Source organism: Carcharodon carcharias, chromosome 8 (assembly GCF_017639515.1).
Source record: "Carcharodon carcharias isolate sCarCar2 chromosome 8, sCarCar2.pri, whole genome shotgun sequence".
Classification (NCBI taxonomy): Eukaryota; Metazoa; Chordata; class Chondrichthyes; order Lamniformes; family Lamnidae; genus Carcharodon; species Carcharodon carcharias.
In genome coordinates this window covers 12,689,913-12,709,670 of record NC_054474.1, presented here as the reverse complement: position 1 = coordinate 12,709,670, position 19,758 = coordinate 12,689,913, and the positions used below count along the sequence as shown (strand labels likewise).

The following is a 19,758-nucleotide window of genomic DNA, read 5'->3' as shown; positions in this document are numbered from 1 at the left end:
TAAGATGGATAATTGACCTGGACTTGACTACATAAGGTATCATTTCAAGGTTTGCAGATTCAAACTCAGAAATTAGGCTGCAGTGAATAGGGTAATAATAGACTTAAGGAAGACATAGACAGACTGGTGAAGTGAGCAGACAGATGGCAGATGAAATTTAATGCACAGAAGTGTGAAATAGTGTAATGCCACAGTGGATGGTAAATGCTGAGCTGTTCAAATACCAGAGGGAAACTTGAAACAACTGCCACAACTATTTTACAATTTGTATTTATTTCGAGATGTGTGTCCTGAATTCAGTAGTAATAAGACCACCAAATCTTATAGGTTTCTTACAAAACTAAATTAAACATTTATTAACAAAAAAATTATTTTAAGCATACATAGGTTTACAAATTACTACTAAATCCTAGCTTCCCTAGGTAATCTAACTCCCAGTTACACCTCCGTTAAGGCAACAGTAAAACACAGATTTTAAAAGACCCAGGCAAAGTAACATGATAAGCTGAACAGTCGAATTCAAAATGAGTTATCTTCACCTCAGTTCGTGTAGACAGCAACTTGAGGCTGAGAAGCTGGGGGCTTTTTACACTCGTTAGATCTTAGAATGCCTTCATCTTACACATAACCTCATCTCCTTTATGCAGGTTTCTCCCTTTTTAATGTAAAACCCATTGTCCCAATATGTCTTTTCAACTTTACTTTTCAAATAATAAAAATCTTTCATGGTACCAATTTTATCAGTAAGCTTTTGGAAAAATAAACACATTGTTTGGTTTCTTCTGGCTAAGTGTAACATTTCACCACCTCTTTAGAAATTCAAATTACTCAGGTTTATCTAAAAATGCTAATTTTCCTTTTACACCTCACATTCTAAAACTTTGGCCACGTTTACCTATTTAACATTTCAAACCTAGCTTCTCTTCTGATACATCAAAGCCTTCAGACCAGTTGCTATTTAATTCAATTAAGTCCCCCCCCCCCACCCCCACACACACACACACACAGACACACACTATTCCTACCTTACAACAAATTCCAATAACATCATGAAAATTATTATATTTTCCTGACAATGGCACATTATGGCAGGAGAAATGAGAAAAGGTAACATGAATTGAACTGAATATTTCGAAAAGGATGCAGGAACAGAGGGACCTGGGAGGTGCACGGACACAAATTTTCCAAGGTGGTTCAGGACGAGTTGAGGAGGCTGCTTACAAAAGCACATGGCCTTGTACGTAGAGGCCATAGGCTGGAATTTTCTGGCCCTGTTGGCGTCAGGCATGATGGTAGGCAGTGGGGGTGAGGGGTGGGGGCGGGGTGTAAACAATATGGCGAGAAGGACGAAAGCTGGTTCATGTCACAGTAAAACCAGTTTGCGATCATCTGCTCCACCCGTCACTGGCGGGCCGTGTTTCCTGCTGCCACACTTAAGGAACCTAATTTCAATCCTTTAGCATTTGAATATAAGCCCGGCTCACCAGAATCAACCCCCCCCCAACGCTGGATCATCCAGGCACGTTGGGGTGTTTCACAACTGTACTTAAAACTCGTGCAGCTGGTGAGCTGCATATCGCTTGGATGTTCGAGGATTGTTTGCTTACCTTGCTATGGCAGCACTCGCAGTCATCATCGCCAGGCTTCGCAGGCAGCAGCACATCACTTTTAGTGGGGGGGGGGGGGGGGGGGTTGCTGACGGGCAGGTCTCTACCTACCAGACCAGCCGTAAGACGGGGGTAGCTTTTCAACGGCTGCAGGGCTAGGTGTTGCTTGGGGGAGGGGAAGAAGTGGCCTCAGGCCAGGGAAGAGGCTGCTGGGTGAGAGCTGTACTGGGGAAGGGGGGGCATATCCCAGGGTGTGTGTGTTTGGGGCACATGTTGATCTGTGCAAGTGGCTGAGGAGGCAGACTCTAGAGGAGATGAGGCCAGAGGGAGATGCAAAGGTCTGTGAGCGAGAGTGAGCGGTGATGCCCCTTGAGCTGGCAGTGAATGAGATGCCAGTGAATGTGTGATGGGCTTGTGAGTGTGAGAGTTTAGAGTGACGAGATGGTTGCCTTACCCTGGTGGCACGGATGAGATCATTCATCCTCTTACTGCACTCAGGTCGACCTCTTGTGTGCAGCGTTGGCACTGACTACCACTGCCACCGCCTCCCAAGCCGGAGTGGTGAGACTGATGGGCCTCCTGCGGCCAGAGCGGTGGGGGGGGGGGGGCGGGTGGGTAGAGGACATCGCGGCGAACTTCCCCGGTGTCCAGAAGGTGACCCAGGATACGCGTCACTGGATTGGGCAGCTGTACTCTTCTTGGCTTCAGGGGCCATATCTTCACTGGAGCAGTCCTGGGCCGCAAGCATTGAAAAGCGTGCACACGGCTGCAACTTAAACATGGCGCCTGCACGAGAAAGCGCTGAAGTAACGGCATGGCGGGCAAATCGGAGGCCGCCCACCAGCAGGATGGTGTGTTTCCTGCGGCTGCATAATTAACGAGGTGGGAATGGGACGATACAGCGTGAAAACCTGCCACCACAGCCGGCAGGTAGAACATCGTCCTTCCCGCCCACTACCCCACTTTGTGCAAATATCTGGGACGATTCCACCCAGAGAGTGCAAAAGCAAGGAATTCATGCTAAAGCTTTATAAAACTGGCTGAGTTTTTCCAGGTATTTCTGTTTCTGTTTTTGTTTTTGGGTTTCCAGCATCCGCAGTTTTTTGCTTTTATATCTGTATGGTGTCTAAAGCTGGGAACTATGCTTTAGCAAGAATGTGAAAACCTTGGAAAGGGTGCAGAAACGATTTACTGGGGTGGTGCCAGAGATGGAGGACTTCAGTACTGTGCATAGACTGCAGAAGCTGGGAATGTTCTCTCCAGAGCAAGGAAGGTTAAGGGGAGATTTAATAGAGGCGTTCACAATCGTGAGGGGCTTTGATCAAGTAAATGAGGAACTTTTTCCAGCAGCATCAGTAACTAGATTTAAGGCGATTGGCGAAAGAACCAGGGGGAGGTGAGGAGATTTTTCTTTTGTTTTATGCGAGTTGGTATGATCCGGAATGTTCTGCCTGAAAGGCTAGTGGAAGCAGATTCAATAGTAACTTTCAAAAGGTAATTGGATAAATACTTGAAGGGGAACATTTGCAGAGCTTTGGGGAAAGAGCAGGGGAGGGGGACTAATTGTTCTGGCACAGGCATGAAGGGCTGAATGGTCTCCTCCTATACTGTATCATAGGAGCAAGAGGAAGCCCTTTGGTCAATTGAGCCTGTTCTGCCATTCAAGGAAAATATTGCTGATCTGTGGCCTAACTTCATATACTCACCTTTGCCCTGTAATTGCTTAATACCCTTGGTTAACAAAAATCTAAAAGTCTCACTTTTAAAATTGATAATTGATTTAGCATCAGTTCCATTTGTGGAAGAGAGTTCCAAACTTCTACCAGCTTTTGTGTGAAGAAGTGTTTCCTAATTTCTCTCCTCAGAAGTCTGGCTCTAATTTTTAGACTTTGATCCCTAGTCCTAGACTCCCCAATCAGCAGAAATCGCTTCTCTCTATTGGCCCTATCTGTTTCCATTAATATCTTGATAAGTTCAATCAAATCACCCTTTAACCTTCAGCATTCCAGGAAATGTTTAATCTTTCCCAGAAGTTTAAACCTTGGAGCCCAGGTACCGTTCTATTAAACCTATATAGCACTCTCTCCAAGATTAATAAATCCTTCCTAAGAAGAGGTGCCCAGTTGGACCAGTGTTCCAGGTGTGACCTAACCAAGGCTTGGTCTAGCTGAAACATGAATTCTACCCTCTTGTATTCCAAGCCCCTAGATATAAAAGCAAAAAACTGTGGATGCTGGAAATCCGAAACAAAAACAGAAACAGAAATACCTGGAAAAACTCAGCAGGTCTGGCAGCATCAGCGGAAGAGAGCACAGTTCTGTCGAAGGGTCACGAGGACTCGAAACGTCAACTGTGCTCTCCTCCACCGATGCTGCCAGACCTGCTGAGTTTTTCCAGGTATTTCTGTTTCTGTTTTTGTTCCTCTAGATATAAAGGCTGGCATTCCATTGGTTACTTTCTGTACCTGTTCATGACATTTTAACGATCTGTGTAACTGGACCCTCACTTTTTCTAGCTTTTAGCCATTTATCAAGTATCCTGTTCTATCCTTGTTAGGTCCAAAGTGGATAAACCTCATTTCCTTGCATTTTAATCTATTTGCCCATTCCCGTAATCTATCAATATTTCCTTGCAATTTTACACTTCCATCCATACCGACAATGCTGCCTTATCTTTGTGTCATTGACAAATTAGAATATGTGGCTTTCTATCCCATTATCTAAGTTATTAATAAAATATAGTGAACAACTGAAGCCCCAACATAGATCCCAGTGAGGCACCAGATCCTGCTAACTCAAGTACTTGCCCATTATCCCCACTCTCTGTCTCTCCTAACCCTCAGTCATATTCCTAACGAGGTCAATAATTTTCCTTCAATTCCATGAGCTCCAATTTCATCTAACCTCTGATGAGGTATTTTCATCAGATTCCTTCTGGAAGCCCAAATAAATAATTGGCTAGTTGGTCTATAATTTCCTAGCTCCCCTCTCTCACCTTTCCAGTTGCTCTGTGGTTCTATTTTTCCAGCAAGATTCAGCCCGATGTTTATTAAACGTGGGTCAAGATGCCTCGTTCACACTCAGCAGCCTCACTCCATAGGGAATGGTGCTTGGGAGAGGGTCTAAGATAAGGCTGAGATCACATACTGGCCTGAAGTTCCCTCTGCTCCCGTCCAGCTCCCTCTCCCTTTGATTACTCTGGCGAGAATTCCCTGCAGGGTGCAGAGGAGCAGCAGTACTCCCTAAGCTCCCCACCTTCGCTGCCCCCAAACAGAATCAATGGGACTCCCCAGTCTCTGGGCCTTACCTCTCCCATAGCACTGAGGTTATCGCCCTTTGGGGTCTTGGCATTCCATGACATCCCAAACCATTTCCTGCTCCCATTTCTCCTGTCTCCAATATCAGTGCTGGCCATTTGGGGGCGGCTGTGTTATTAAAATGATGCCCAGGAATGAAAACACCCCAGACTCTCACACTGAGCACCCCAAGGACATTACCCACCCACCACCCACCCTGCAACTTGCCCCAAATACCAAGTGAAATTCAGAGATAATATAGCAGGCAAAATTGCTACTTTCAACCTCACAGCTCAGTTGTTCTTGTGTTCCTGTTGAGGGATCAGAAAGGATTTACGGACAGGAGTTTGTGGGCTCCGTGATACGTCATTACCAAGGATCACACTTCCTTCCATTCCTGTGGCTTTCTGCACCTCATATCAGGCAGCTGGCCAAGTCCCAAAGCACACCACGTCCAGGAAGTGAAATGTCGACGCCAGGAAAAATGATTTGCTTCAGGGTTTCCTAGGTCACCAAACACACCATGAAAACCCACTGCAGCCACTGTTTAAAAAGGGTTCGGAAATATGCAACAAGAAAAGGCCACTCAGCCCATCAAACCTGCTGCAACGGCACAGTCAACCTACTCTACGTGGGACTCTATCCACCCCTAGCCATTCCTACAGTCCATGGACAATGGGTAGGACCATCAAACTCATCCAACATGTAAATACACTTGGAGTCGTCTCCGACTTGCATCAGGAGTAGGAATCCTGACTGATCATCCCCCCACACCCCCCACTTTCTTGGGATAGGTGGGTGGAGACAGGATATCTCAGCTCATTGGAGCACGCCTTGGCGCAGTCTCCTTCGTGCAGCCCTTTTTGAGTGTGCACAGAGTAAAGGAATCAGACCTTTTTGTCTGTCCCCTCACTGAGCGGCCTGGATGAAGACTGGCTACAATACCTCCCCCACCAGCACCCCTTGCCCCTCATAAAAATAGTTAACAAGGGACCCTCCGGGCTCTGAGTGGTCACTCCACTAATTCCAAGGAAAAGAAACAGACACCACATTCGATCATGATTTATTATGAGTGATCACTCAACAGGAAGAGGAAAAAAAAATCAAGGCCGTGTACAATCTTCAAATACCTCCTGCCCCGAGGTGGAGCCCATCACACTTACACGTCTAGAACTGTCCCACTGGAAAATAGATACAGAGACATCCCAGGGACAGGCTCAGCATGGAAGAGGGGAAGACCCAGGGGAAACAGCTCAGTGCCACACGATGAGCCCGGGACAAGCCACGTTGGAAAGGAAAGGCAAGGTGTCGAATTGGGGCTCATCCAAGGAAACAAATCTCAGAGCGTGAGGTGGGTGAAAAGGAGGAACGTGCACTTATTTAGCGCCTCTCAGGACGTCCCACGAAAGCACGTTGCAGCCAATGAAGTCACTCTGAGGGGTAGTCACTGCTGTAATGTAGATAACACGGCAGTCAATTCGTACACAGCAAGATCCCACTACAAACGGGTAGGTGAAAATGACCAGATCTCCCGACTTTGTAAAGCAATGTAGTTGAAGGATGAACACACTGGAGTCGGGGGGGGGGGGGGTTGAGGATAGAATCATAGCATTGTACCGCACAGGAGGCCTTTCAGCCCATCCCCACTGTGTTCAATCTCTGAAAAGAGAGGACAATTCAGTCCCAAACTCCAGTTTTTGACCTACATCCTTTTAAAAGCGGTTATGGGGGTTTTAACCTCCGCATATTAACAGATTAACAGCCCCATTTGGGGGTGAGGAGGGTCGATGAGGGGGGAGAGGATTTAGAGGGTGGGGAGTTTTGAATTCATGAGTTATTAGGAAGTGTGACAAATCAGCCCAGGTTTAAAATGCACAACATGAGGCACTCAACAAGCCCTGGTGGTGGGGGGGCTGGGGGGGATGTCAACAAGTGGCCACTGAGGGGCACCAAGCTTGGGTTTAGGAAGTGTCTGTGGATCAGAGGATGGTAAAGACATGGAGTTGGGGGGGTGGGGTTGGGTGGGGGGAGTAGTGGAGGTGTGGTGGGGGCAGGGGAGTTTCCCAGCCTGGAGGGTCCTGGGGAAGGTGGCATTGGAATGGGCTGGGGGAGGAGGTGGCGGTTAAGGTTACAATATTGATCAGGAGAGTGACAAGGTGGCGCTTTTCATAATTGTTCATTGTTTAAGCAGAAATTCTAATCAAGTTATCCTCTTAGTTAAAACAAAAGACACAGGTAGGGGAACGTGCTAAAGAATCCTGTGTCTGCTCCTCAGCTACAGGAATTTGGGTGAGGGGGAGAGAGGGTGGGGAGGACTGGGGAACGCGACCACACCAAATGTTTTCAATGCTTTGTTGAAGCAAAATGAAATTGGTCCTTGCCACACTTGTGGCCACCTTGTCTTTGTAAGTAATATGCCAGCAGAATTCCACGTTCACTATTTTAAAAACTTTCCGATGTGCACAGGGGACAATAAGAGGATGAGGGGCGACTCAGGAGTAGGTCACTCAGCCCCTTGAGTCTGATCCTTGTCATCTAGAGGGCAGACTGTCTGGAGGAAGAGCGTGTCAGCCACACTGGCAATTAGGGCCTCTTTAAAATGATGGGAGAACATTCCGGCATTTTTACACCCTAGTGTCTGGAAGTCGAACCCGGCTGGTCAGTCATGTGGCGGGAGGCGGGATTTGAATAGAGCAAGGAGAAAAAGTGTTGCCATGGTCACATGGTTAGAGAGCCTCAGTATGGGCAGCTTCAAAGGCAATCATTAAAACATATTTAAAGCATCTTTTCCCATGGGTCTTTACACCGCAAACGCTGAAAGCAAGTTGCCAACTCCCTCCGTTGTACTTTTATCTGTTCACACCAAATGGGGGCAACGCAGAACACAAGATGGAGTTCGGGATATTAACCAAAGGATATTAACCACATCCCCAACCCCAACACAACCCACAGTGTCAACGCGATATCCAGTAATATGTACAAGACACAGAATACATTGTAAAGCAACCTCAAATTCAGAATCCTTTGCAATCCACACTGCCAGGAAGGAAGGCCAAGTCTTGTTGCCTTGGGACATCAAAATCACTTGGAACATCGCACGGATCCCATCAGTTTTAACAGGGGTCCTCTTCCCTCCCTCAATGCTGCCCTTTGCCAAGCCTGGGAGAGGTAGATTCTGACAAAAAGGGAAAATCAAATCACCCATCAATACGTAGAATTACAGAGAATCTATGGCACAGGAAGAGTCCATGATGGCGGTCAGAATCATACTGCACATACAGGTGGTCATTCTGGCCCTTGTGCCTGCCCTGGCTCTTTGAAAGAGCGATCCAATTTAAAGTTCCACATCCCAGTACCATCTCCTATAGCCCTCGAATTAACCCGTGGGGGGGCAGGGAGGGAGGACCTCCTCACGAACCTGCTCCTGGGTCCAGCCAAGTTGGCCATCAACAGGTCCAGGCAGCGGGTGACTGAGGGGACCATCCGGCCTGATTGTCTGCCCCTCTTCTGCAGCTAGGTTTGTGGCCGGGTGTCCTTGGAGAGGGAGCACACGGCGTCCGCCAGCACAATCGAAGCCTTCCATGCCCAGTGGGCACCCACAGGGACTGGGATGCTTTACTGAACCACCCCCCTGGCCCCCACCCCCCACCCTTATCACATTTTAATTTGAATTTTGCAAGTTTCCTTTAAGATTTTGTCTTTCTTTTTGCAGTATCCCTTTAAGGGCCTGCCTTTTAATTTGTCCTCGTTTTGTTAATATGTTCTAAATGGTTTGCTCGAAAGAGTATAACCCTCGAATTGATCGCCTGCAGGTACATATCCAATTGCCTTGAGAAACTTCCGATGAAATCTAATTCCAAAATACTTTCACATAGTACATTTCCAGATCTTAACAACTCTCCAAACAGAAATTTCTCATTTCTCCTCTAGTTCTGTCTTAAATCTATGCGCTCTGGTTACTGACCCACTGTCAGATGCAAAGGCTTCTCCTTATTTTCTCACTAAAACCCCTGGTAATTTTGAACACCTCTTAAATCTCCCCTTAACCAACTCTGCTCTAAGGACAGCAGGGCGAGCTGCTCCAATTTCTCCACAAAACTGAACTCCTCCAGGATTCCAACTGTCACACATTTGAAGGGGTTTCAACTTAGGGATCCTTCCATGCTCCCTCCCTCGTGTTTACCTAGTTTCCCTTTAAACGCCTATATCTTCAACCACTCCGCGTTAGTGAGCTCCACATCCTCGCCACTCTCTGGTAAAGATATTTCTCCTGAATTCTCCGTTGGACTTATTAGTGACCATCTTGTATTGATGGCCCCCCTGGGTTCTGATCTCCCTCCACAACATGAAAACGCTTTCTCTCTGTCCACCCAACAAACCCCTCAGATTTTAATGATCTCCATCAGGTCACCCCTCAAGCCTTCTCTTTTCTAGAGAAAAGAGCTCCAGCCTGTTTTGATACCTTGCTAAAATGTGGCAGGCATATCTTTACATTGGTAAATGCATTGTCTGTGTGTTGAATTCACTGTATTTCCATCCATTGTTTTATCTCTATCTTTTAGCCTATTTCGATTCTCCCCCCTCGCTCCCTTCACCCCCCCCAAAACTGCCCCCACTAGGGCTATCTGTCCCTTGCTCGTCCTGCTTTCCACCCTTAATGTCCTCATTAGCACATTTCTTAGTTAATATCACCACCTTCATCACCTCTTTGTCCTTTCGTCTATGACATCTTTTGGCAATCTCCACCTATCACTGGCCCTCTATCCAGCTCTACCTGTCCCACCAACCACCCACCCGCCCCACCCCACCACCTTAAACCAGTTTATATTTCACCTCTTTTCTATTTTTCCTTAGTTCTGGTGAAGAGTCATACAGACCCGAAACCTTAACTGTGTTCCTCTCCGCAGATGCTGTCAGACCTGCTGAGTTTTTCCAGCTATTTTTGTTTTTGCTGAATTCGCTTGTTCCCTATTGCTAAGCTCCCTTGGTAGCTGTGTACAAAATGCAACATCCTGAGAGGTACTGGCAGGTCTATCCAGCTTCAGACGGGGTTAAATCTTATATCCTGGGAGTGGGATTAATTGCATAGCTATTTTGAGGAGCCAACACTGACACAATGGGCTGAATGGCCTCCTTCTGTCCTGAATGATTCTACCAGAGAGCCAAAAAAATATATATTTAAAATAGCTTTAACTGCAGCTGGGTGAAGATCAGCAGCCTCACCTTCAATGGTAATGGTTCAAGACTAGGGGGCGGTTTCTGCACCTGCCCACCGCTGGGATCTTCGGGTCCCGCTGCAAGTCAATGGACTTCTGGCTGGGTCACCACCTCACCCAGGGGACCGGAAAATCCTGGCCTGCGTCTTTTAAACCAGAGCCCAAATCTGTGGTGATTCCTGCCCCCAGTGTTGAGCTGTGGCTCCATCGGTAAAACTCTCAACCCGAAGTCGGAAATTTGCGGGCTCACGACTCACTCGAGAGGTTCAAGCACAAAATCTAGATCGACACACCCAGTGCAGGAGGTGTCAGTCTGGCTCTCTCAGACTGATGCAAAATAAATAAACCCACAGTCACTGTCGGAACAGAACAGTCGATTTCTCCCCGGCGATCTGGGGCCAATATTTATCCCTTAATCAACATTACTAAAACTGGCGATCTAGGTTATTATCACATAGCTTCTTGTGGGATCATGCTGTGCAAAAACTGGCTGCCATGTTTTCTACAACAGTGACTACACTTCATAAAGTACTTCTTTGGCTGTAAAGCGCTTTGGGATGTCCTGAGGTGGTGACAGGCAATCTCTCTCACTCTGTCTCTCTCTGAGTGTCTCTGCCTGCATGTGTGTGTCTCTCTCTTTGTGTGCGTGTCTCTCGCTCCCCCTGTGGGTGCATGTGTGCATCTCTCTCTCTCTGTGTGTGTGTGTGTGTCTCTCTTTGTGTGCGTGTGTCTCTCTCTCTCCGTGTGTGTGCATGTGTGCGTCTCTCTCTCTTTGTGTGCGCATGTTTGTGTCTCTCCCTCTGTGTGTGTGTGTGTGTGTGTGTGTGTGTGTGCGTGTGTGCGTCTCTCTCTTTGTGTGCATGTGTCTCTCTCTCTCCGTGTGTGCATGTCTCTCTCTCTCTCCCTTTGTGCGTGCGTGTTTATGTCTCTCCCTCTGTGTGTGTGCGCACGCGTGTCTCTCTTTGTATGTGTGTGTGTGTGTGTGTGTCTCTCTCTTTGTGCATGTGACTCTGTCTCTTTTTCTGTGTGTGTGCACATGTGTCTGTATGCATGGGTGTCATGAGGCTATTATGCATATATTTTGGAGAATATATATAATATAATTTAAAATAGAGGTTTAGTCTGTGGGTGTGTCTTAATTGGATTAAAGCCAGCTAGTCTGGGTGCTTTGATGTGTACTAGTTTTGATATGTAAGGGAGATAGAGTGCATTTGCATATTTTGAATAGAGCATTCAAGAAGTGGGGTGAAAACTGACACCCATCCAGCAGATACCAAGCAATATGTTTACATTACTAATAAGACTGGTGCTATGAAAGGGATTTTATTGTTAGAGAGGTTTAGTTCAGAGGTTGTTGATACAATGAGAATTAACATTCATAGGGACTGGTAGGTATAACCTCAGCAGTTTTTGGGTGTGTGGGGCAGAGGCAATGTGAGATCCAAATGCAGCTGTCAGCTTCCAAACATCTCCACAGGAACCAAACTGAAAAGAACCTCATTTTGAATTTGTGAGGAGAAAATGCTTTGCCTGATGTTTGGTTAAGTCTATGGGTTGCTGTTGCCTTAATGGAAATTAGTTTGGGAATTTGTTGAAAGTTACGATAGTAGTAATTTGTAGCCATGTATATATATATATATTTTAGCCTGTGTAAATTAATAAAATGTTTCATTTAGTCAAATGCACAACTTCGAGAATTGGTGGTCTGATTCCTGAATTTAGAGTCGCATCTCAAACATAACCTATAATTTTATGTGCTGTGACAGTTGTTTAAGACTTCCCTCTGGGAGTTTTAAATAACTCTGCTTTACCAACTGCATCAGTCATAACAGTGCACATGTGTCTGTGTGCACGTCCCCCCCCCCCCCCACCTCTCTCTCTCTCTCACCTGGGATCTTCCAAGTACTACTATGCAGTTACCAATGAATTATGACAGATTAAACATTAAAATATATATTGCGTCTAGGAGAGGTGCAGGGAATGGTAAATAAAAGCAATCTTTGGTTTGATGCAACTGTGACTTGCCAGAGATTATAGGGTCATAGAGAAGGAAACGAGCCGACTGGGGAGTTTATATTACCAGTAACTCCGCAGATCAGGTTAACCAGTCTCAAAGTACAATCAGTATTCTATTTGTCTTGATTCCTTGTGAGTCTCTGTGCAGAGCGCTGCTTCTTGTCTACAGTGCCCGCTTTGACTCCAACACAATTAAAAACTAAAAATTCACTACGTCAGGTTAGCAAGTCACGAGGTTTGGTTTGCAAGACACTTTCCAGCTGCTCTGAACCAATGGCTTTCGAGTTTCACTCACTTGGTGCAAATATCCTAAATAATCCACCCAGCAAACACCCTCCCCCACCCTGCCCCCCAAAAATTGGGCCTTTCTTCCTGAAATTCCCAAAAGACAGTGTCTGCGTATCAGTGACACAAGATACGTTGTCACATCAGGTGAGGTTACATGGCACTCAGTAACAGAAAGGGACAAGCGCAAGGCTTCAGGGCATCTCAAAGCACTTTACAATCAATCAAGTATTTGACGTGTAGTCACAGTTGCAATGCAGGAAATCGAGCAGCCAATTTGCGCACAGCAAGCTCCCACAAGCAACAGTGTGATAAATGACTGGGTTATCTGTTATTAAGAAATAGAGACAGGAAATGGTGGAAAAACTTAGCAGCATCTGTAGAGAGAGAAACAGGGTTTACGCTTCAAAGCCAAAACTACTCTTCTTCGGTTCCAAAGTGTCATATTGGACTCAAAACACTAACTCTGTTTCTCGCTCCACAGATGTCACCAGACCTGCTGAGTTTCTCCACCATTTTCTGCTCTTATTTCAAATTTCCAGCACCTGCAGTATTTTGCTTTTATCTGTTTTTGTGATGTTGAGTGAGTGATAAATATTGGTCAGGACACCAGGAGAGCTGTTCTTATACAATAACCCCACAGGATTTATCATCATTCACCCAGAGGGGTCAACGCAACCTCACATCCAAGGATGGCACCTCCAAGAGTGCGCCGTTCCCTCAGTACCAACCCACCGGCAGTGCAGCACTCCCTCAGTATGGCCCTCCGAAGATGCAGCACTCCCTCAGTACTGACCCTCTGACAGTGTGGCACTCCTTCAGTACTGGCCCTCTGACAGTGTGGCACTCCTTCAGTACTGGCCCTCTGACAGTGTGGCACTCCTTCAGTACTGGCCCTCTGACAGTGTGGCACTCCCTCAGTTCTATCCCAATATCAGCACAGCACTCTCTCAATACTGGCCCTCCGACAGCGCGGCATTCTCTTAGTACTGGCCCTTCGGCAGTGTGGCACTCCCTCAGTACTGGCCCTCCAACAGCGCGGCACTCCCTCAGAACTAACCCAATATCAGTGCAGCACTCTCTCAGTACTGGCCCTCCAACAGTGCGGCACCCCCACAGTACTGGTCCTCCGACAGTGCGGCGCTCCCACAGTACTGGCCCTCCGACAGTGCGGCGCTCCCACAGTACTGGCCCTCCGACAGTGTGGCGCTCCCACAGTACTGGCCCTCCGACAGTGTGGTGCTCCCACAGTACTGGTCCTCCGATAGTGCGGCGCTCTCTCAGTGCTGACCCTCTGACAGTGCGGCACTCCCTCAGTACTGACCCTTCGACAGTGCTGCACTCCTTCAGTAATGGCCCTCCGACAGTGCGGCACTCCCTCAGTACTGGCCCTCCGACAGCGCGGCGCTCCCTCAGTACTGGCCCTCCGACAGTGCGGCACCCCCACAGTACTGGTCCTCCGACAGTGCGGCGCTCCCACAGTACTGGCCCTCCGACAGTGCGGCGCTCCCACAGTACTGGCCCTCCGACAGTGCGGCGCTCCCACAGTACTGGCCCTCCGACAGTGCGGCGCTCCCACAGTACTGGTCCTCCGATAGTGCGGCGCTCTCTCAGTGCTGACCCTCCGACAGTGCGGCACTCCCTCAGTACTGACCCTTCGACAGTGCTGCACTCCTTCAGTAATGGCCCTCCGACAGTGCGGCACTCCCTCAGTACTGGCCCTCCGACAGCGCGGCGCTCCCTCAGTACTGGCCCTCTGACAGTGCGGCACTCCCTCAGTACTGGCCCTCCGACAGTGCGGCGCTCCCACAGTACTGGCCCTCCGACAGTGCGGCGCTCCCACAGTACTGGCCCTCCGACAGTGCGGCACTCCCACAGTACTGGTCCTCCGACAGTGCGGCGCTCCCACAGTACTGGTCCTCCGATAGTGCGGCGCTCTCTCAGTGCTGACCCTCCGACAGTGCGGCACTCCCTCAGTACTGACCCTTCGACAGTGCTGCACTCCTTCAGTAATGGCCCTCCGACAGTGCGGCACTCCCTCAGTACTGGCCCTCCGACAGCGCGGCGCTCCCTCAGTACTGGCCCTCTGACAGTGCGGCACTCCCTCAGTACTGGCCCTCCGACAATGTGGCATTCTCTCAGTACTGACCCTCCGACAGTTTGGCGCTCCCTTGAAACTATGCTGACCCCCTCTGTGGTACATGAGATGAAGTGTTTGGTTGGGAGTTGAACCCATTACCTGTGCTATGTGTGGATTTGAGATCCAGCGAACCGCTGTTCAAGTGAAAATGAAGCTAAAATCAGTCTCACCTTTCCCGTCCGCTGTGGGCCAGTGTGGTTCAGCAGCATGCGGACTCCGTGTGGGCTGGTACGGAGCATTCCAGGGGTGCTCGGACTGGGATTGGGATGAAAGGAAAAGAAAAATTAACAATGTTATAGGGGAAGGGTGGGGAGGGAGGGCAAGGGAGAGTGCGAGCGCACACGGTGGGGGGGAGAGGGACAGAGAGAAACAGTGTGCAGGGGAAGGAGAGAGAGAGAGAGAGTGTGGGGGAGGGAGAGAGAGAGAGAGATAGAGAGTGTGCAGGGGAAGGAGAGAGAGATAGAGAGTGCAGGAGAAGGAGAGAGAGAAAGATAGTGTGCAGGGGAAGGAGAGAGAGAGAGATAGAGAGTGTGCAGGGGAAGGAGAGAGAGAGAGATAGAGAGTGTGCACGGGAAGGAGAGAGAGAGAGATAGAGAGTGTGCAGGGGAAGGAGAGAGAGAGAGATAGAGAGTGTGCAGGGGAAGGAGAGAGAGATAGAGTGTGCAGGGGAAGGAAAGAGAGAGAGATAGAGAGTGTGCAGGGGAAGGAGAGAGAGATAGAGTGTGCAGGGGAAGGAGAGAGAGAGAGAGTGTGCAGGGGAAGGAAAGAGAGAGAGATAGAGAGTGTGCAGGGGAAGGAGAGAGAGATAGAGTGTGCAGGGGAAGGAGAGAGAGAGAGAGAGTGTGCAGGGGAAGGAGAGAGAGAGAGATAGAGAGTGTGCAGGGGAAGGAGAGAGAGAGAGAGAGAGAGTGCAGGGGAAGGAGAGAGAGAGAGATAGAGAGTGTGCAGGGGAAGGGGAGAGAGAGAGATAGAGAGTGTGCAGGGGAAGGAGAGAGAGAGTGTGCAGGGGAAGGAGAGAGAGAGAGATAGAGAGTGTGCAGGGGAAGGAGAGAGAGAGAGAGTGTGCAGGGGAAGGAGAGAGAGAGAGATAGAGAGTGTGCAGGGGAAGGAGAGAGAGAGATAGAGATTGTGCAGGGGAAGGAAAGAGAGAGAGATAGAGAGTGTGCAGGGGAAGGAGAGAGAGTGCAGGGGAGGGAGAGAGAGAGAGCGAGTGAGAGAGTGTGCAGGGAGGGAGAGGGAGAGAGAGAGAGCACGCAGGGGAGAGGTGGAGAGAGAGAGAGTGAGTGTGCAGGGGAGGGAGAGGGAGAGAGAGAGAGTGCTCAGGGGAGGGAGAGAGATAGTGTGCAGGGGAGGGAGAGAGAGTGTGCAGGGGAGGGAGAGAGTGTGTGCAGGGGAGGGAGAGAGAGTGTGCAGGGGAGAAAGAGAGAGTGTGCAGGGGAGAGGGAGAGAGAGAGAGTGTGCAGGGGAGAGGGAGAGAGAGAGTGTGCAGGGGAGGGAGAGAGAGAGAGAGTGTGCAGGGGAGGGAGAGAGAGAGCGACTGAGTGCAGGGGAGGGAGGGAGAGAGGGAGAGAGTGAGTGTGCAGGGGAGAGGGAGAGAGAGTGAGTGAGTGTGTGTGTGGGTGTGTGTGCAGGGGAGGAAGAGAGAAAATGAGCTGGGGAGGGAGAGTGAGAGAGAGCACGAGCATGGGCAGAGCAAGGAGAGAAGCAAAGAGGATTAGATGGAGGCTGAAGAATAACTTTTAATAATAAACGCAATACCTCGGATGCTGTGAAGTGAACAAAGTGTAACTGATTGGGGAGGGGTTGTGGAGGGGTAGCACTGTTAATCAAAGACCACATTGGTGCATTCATTGGAGATGACCTTGGTTCAGGAGATCAGGATGTAGAATTGTTTGGGTGGAGATGAGGAATAGTAGGTGAAAAAAGTCATTAGCGTCTACAGGCCCCTAACAGCAGCCACGGAATAGGACAAAATATTCAAAAGAAAATATTGTGTGCTTGTGATAGAGGAACGGCAAACCATGGGTGATTTTAATCTACATATAAACTGGAAAAATCAGACTGGTAGTAGTAGCCTGGATGAGGAGTTCTTAGAATGCTTTCGAGATAGTTTCTTAGAGCAGCATGTTCTGGAACCAACCAGAGGGCAGGTTATATTAGACTCGGTATTGTGTAATGTGACAGGATTATTTAATGACCTCAAGGTAAAGGTACCCCTTGGTAGCAGCGACCACAATATGATTGAATTTTACATCCAGTTTGAAAGGGAGAAGAGTGGGTCTAAGACTAGTATCTTAAACTTAAATAAGGGCAACTATGTGGGGATGAAAGCTGAGCTAGCTGAAGTGAACTGGGAAACTAGGCTAGAGGATAGATCAATAGAGAAGCAGTGGGAGACATTTAAGGGGATATTTCAGAGTATTCAGAATAAGTACGTTCCTATAATAAAGAAAAAAACCAAGGGGAGGACCCACCATCCGTGGTTAACTAAAGAAGTTAAGGAAAGCATCAAACTTAAGGAAAAAGCATACAACTCCACAAGGCTGAGTGTCGGAGGTGATAAGTCGGAATATAAAGAATGACAAGTAATGACTAAAAGATTAACCAGGAGAAAGAAATTAGAGTTTGAGGGGAAGCTAGCTAGAAACGTAAAAACAGATAGCAAGAGTTTCTACAGATATTTAAAAAGGAAAAAGAGTAAGTAGAGTGTTGGTCCATTTGAGAGTGACAGTGGGGAGTTAATAGTAGATAATAAGGAAATAGCAGAAGAAATGAACAAATATTTGCTTCTGTGTTCACTATAGAGGATACAAAAAACATTCCAGTAATAGCTGCAAATCGGGAGGTGAAAGGGGGAGAGGGATTTGGTGAATCTGAAATCACTAGGGAAACGGTTCTGAACAAATTGATGGAGCTGCGGGCTGACAAGTCTCCGGGTCCCGATGGATTACATTCTAGGGTCTTAAAGGAGGTGGCTAACGAGGTAGTCAATGCGCTGGAGTTAATTTTCCAAAATTCGCTAGATTCGGGTCTGAATTGGCAGCGACGGGGAGAAGGTTGTCCATAAGCCTTCCCGCCCTGACTTACTCGGAGCAAAGGTGGGAAGGCAGCAGAGTCCTCACATACCATCCTCCCATCACCAAACTTGCCACGAGGGAGGGCATTAGATTCTAGCTATGGCATCTAAAGCACAGAATGGTGCCATTCAACCCATCATTCCCGAGGTGCCCTTTGAAAGATCTATCCAATTAGTTGCATTCCATCAGTCTGGAAAGCACCAAATATAACCCTTCTATTCAGGAAGGGAGGGAGGCAGAAAACAGGAAACTATAGGCCTGTTAGCTTGACGTCTGTCGTGGGGAAGGTGTTGGAATCGATCATTAAGGAGGTTATAGCTGGGCACTTTGAAGAGCTCAAGGCAATCGGGAAGAGTCAGCATGGTTTTGTGAAAGGAAAATCATTTTTCACCAATTTATTGGAGTTTTTTGAAGGAGTAACACACACAGTGGATAAAGGGGAGCCTGGAGATGTACTGTACTTGGATTTCCAGAAGGCATTTGATAAGATGCCACATGAAAGATTATTACGAAAAATAAAAGGGCATGGTGTAGTGAGTAACATATTGGCATGGATAGAAGATTGGCCGGCTGACAGAAAGCAGAGAGTATGCACAAATGGGTCTTTTTCGAATTGACAGGATGTGATGAGTGGATTCCTGCAGGGGTCTGTGCTCAACTTCTTACTATTTACATCAATGACTTAGATGAGGGGTGAAGATGTAGCTAAATTTGCAGATGACACAAAGATAGGTAGGAAAGTATGTTGTAAAGAGGACGTGAGAAAGCTGCAGATGGATATGGACAGGTTGAGGGAGTGGGCAAAGATCTGGCAAATGGAGTTTAATGTGGGAAAGTGTGAAGTTGTTCATTTTGGCAGGAAGAACAAAAAAGCAGAGTATTAATTAAATGGAGATCGGCTGCATGATTCTGAGGTGCAGAGGGTTTTAGTACGAGTCACAAAAAGTTAGAATGCAGGTACAGTAAGTAATTAAGAAGGCTAATGGAATGCTGTCCTTTATTACGAGAGGGATTGAACGTAAAAATTAAGGATGTTAGGTTTCAGCTATACAGGGCATTGGTGAGACTGCACCTTGAAACTGTGTGCAGTTCTGGTCTCCTTATTTAAGGGTGTAAATGAGTTGGAGGCAGTTCAGACCAGGTTTACTAGATTGATACCTGAAATGAGTGGGTTGTCTTATGAGGAAAGGTTGGACAGACTGGGCTTGTTTCCACTGGAGTTTAGAAGAGTGAGGGGTGGCTTGATTGAGGTATACAAGATCCTGAACGGCCTTGACAAGGTGGATGTCGAAAGGATGTTTCCTCTTGTGGGTGAGTCCAGAACTAGGGGGGGACTGTTTTAAAATTAGGGGTCGCCCTTTTAGGAGAGAGATGAGAAATTTTTTTCTCTCAAAGGGTTGTGCAACTTTGGAACTCTCTGCCTCAGAAGGCGGAGGGGCCGGGGGTCATTGAATAATTTTAAGGCAGAGGTAGATTGATTCCCTCGCCTAACAAGAATCTAAGGTTATCGGGGTTTCAATGGGAATGTGGAAATCGAAACGCAGGAAGATTAACCATGATCTTATTGAACGGCGGAGCAGGTTCGAGGGGCTGAATGGTCTACTCCTGTTTCTATTTCTTATGTTCTTATGGGGTGAGATACTGAGGCAACTGGTGTCAACAAAAGGGTTTATAATCTACGTCCTGTTTTAAATCAAGTCTTCAGGTGTAAGAGGAGGGACGAGGAAGGCGGGTGCAAAATGAAAAGAAAAAGAATGATCGATGTCAGTGGAACTCGAGAACAAAGAGAGTCTGGAATCGATTCGGTTATTGCGAAAAGATGCCTTTCTGTGCGTACCGGTCTGTAATGTGCATGGGGGGCATTCGGTCCAGCTGGTGGGTAGTGGATCTGCCAATCGTAACCCCCGTAGACATTGCCAGGGTGAGCAAGGGGAGGGTACTGTAGCTGGTAGGGAGGTGGGCAATAAGGGCCATGTGCCCCAGGAGGTGGGTCCGATGATCTTCTCTCACTCGACACCTGTGAAAACAACCAAACCGATGGAAATGAGCTTTTACACCGTGCCCAATATAGATTCTGATGGCATAACAGTCATTGCTTCAGGAAAGAAAAAGACTTTCATTT

The 19,758-nt window shown here is 47.8% G+C and overlaps 1 protein-coding gene across 10 annotated transcripts in view; it reads right to left on the bottom strand.

Moving 5' to 3' along the window:
• Positions 1-5,953: 5,953 nt before the first annotated feature.
• The window catches only part of tnip1 (TNFAIP3 interacting protein 1), a 128,915-nt gene continuing 115,110 nt past the window's right edge, over positions 5,954-19,758 (bottom strand). For 9 of the 10 annotated variants that reach the window (XM_041193278.1, XM_041193281.1, XM_041193279.1 and 6 more), the window contains 3 exons: positions 19,474-19,653; positions 14,730-14,814; positions 5,954-8,077 (listed from right to left, as the gene is read on the bottom strand). In XM_041193278.1, coding sequence (XP_041049212.1) covers positions 8,040-8,077; positions 14,730-14,814; positions 19,474-19,653 — 303 coding nt within the window. In that variant the 3' untranslated portion in view covers positions 5,954-8,039. The remainder of the gene's footprint in view (positions 8,078-14,729; positions 14,815-19,473; positions 19,654-19,758) is intronic. The other variant, XM_041193287.1, reaches the window with a different exon arrangement.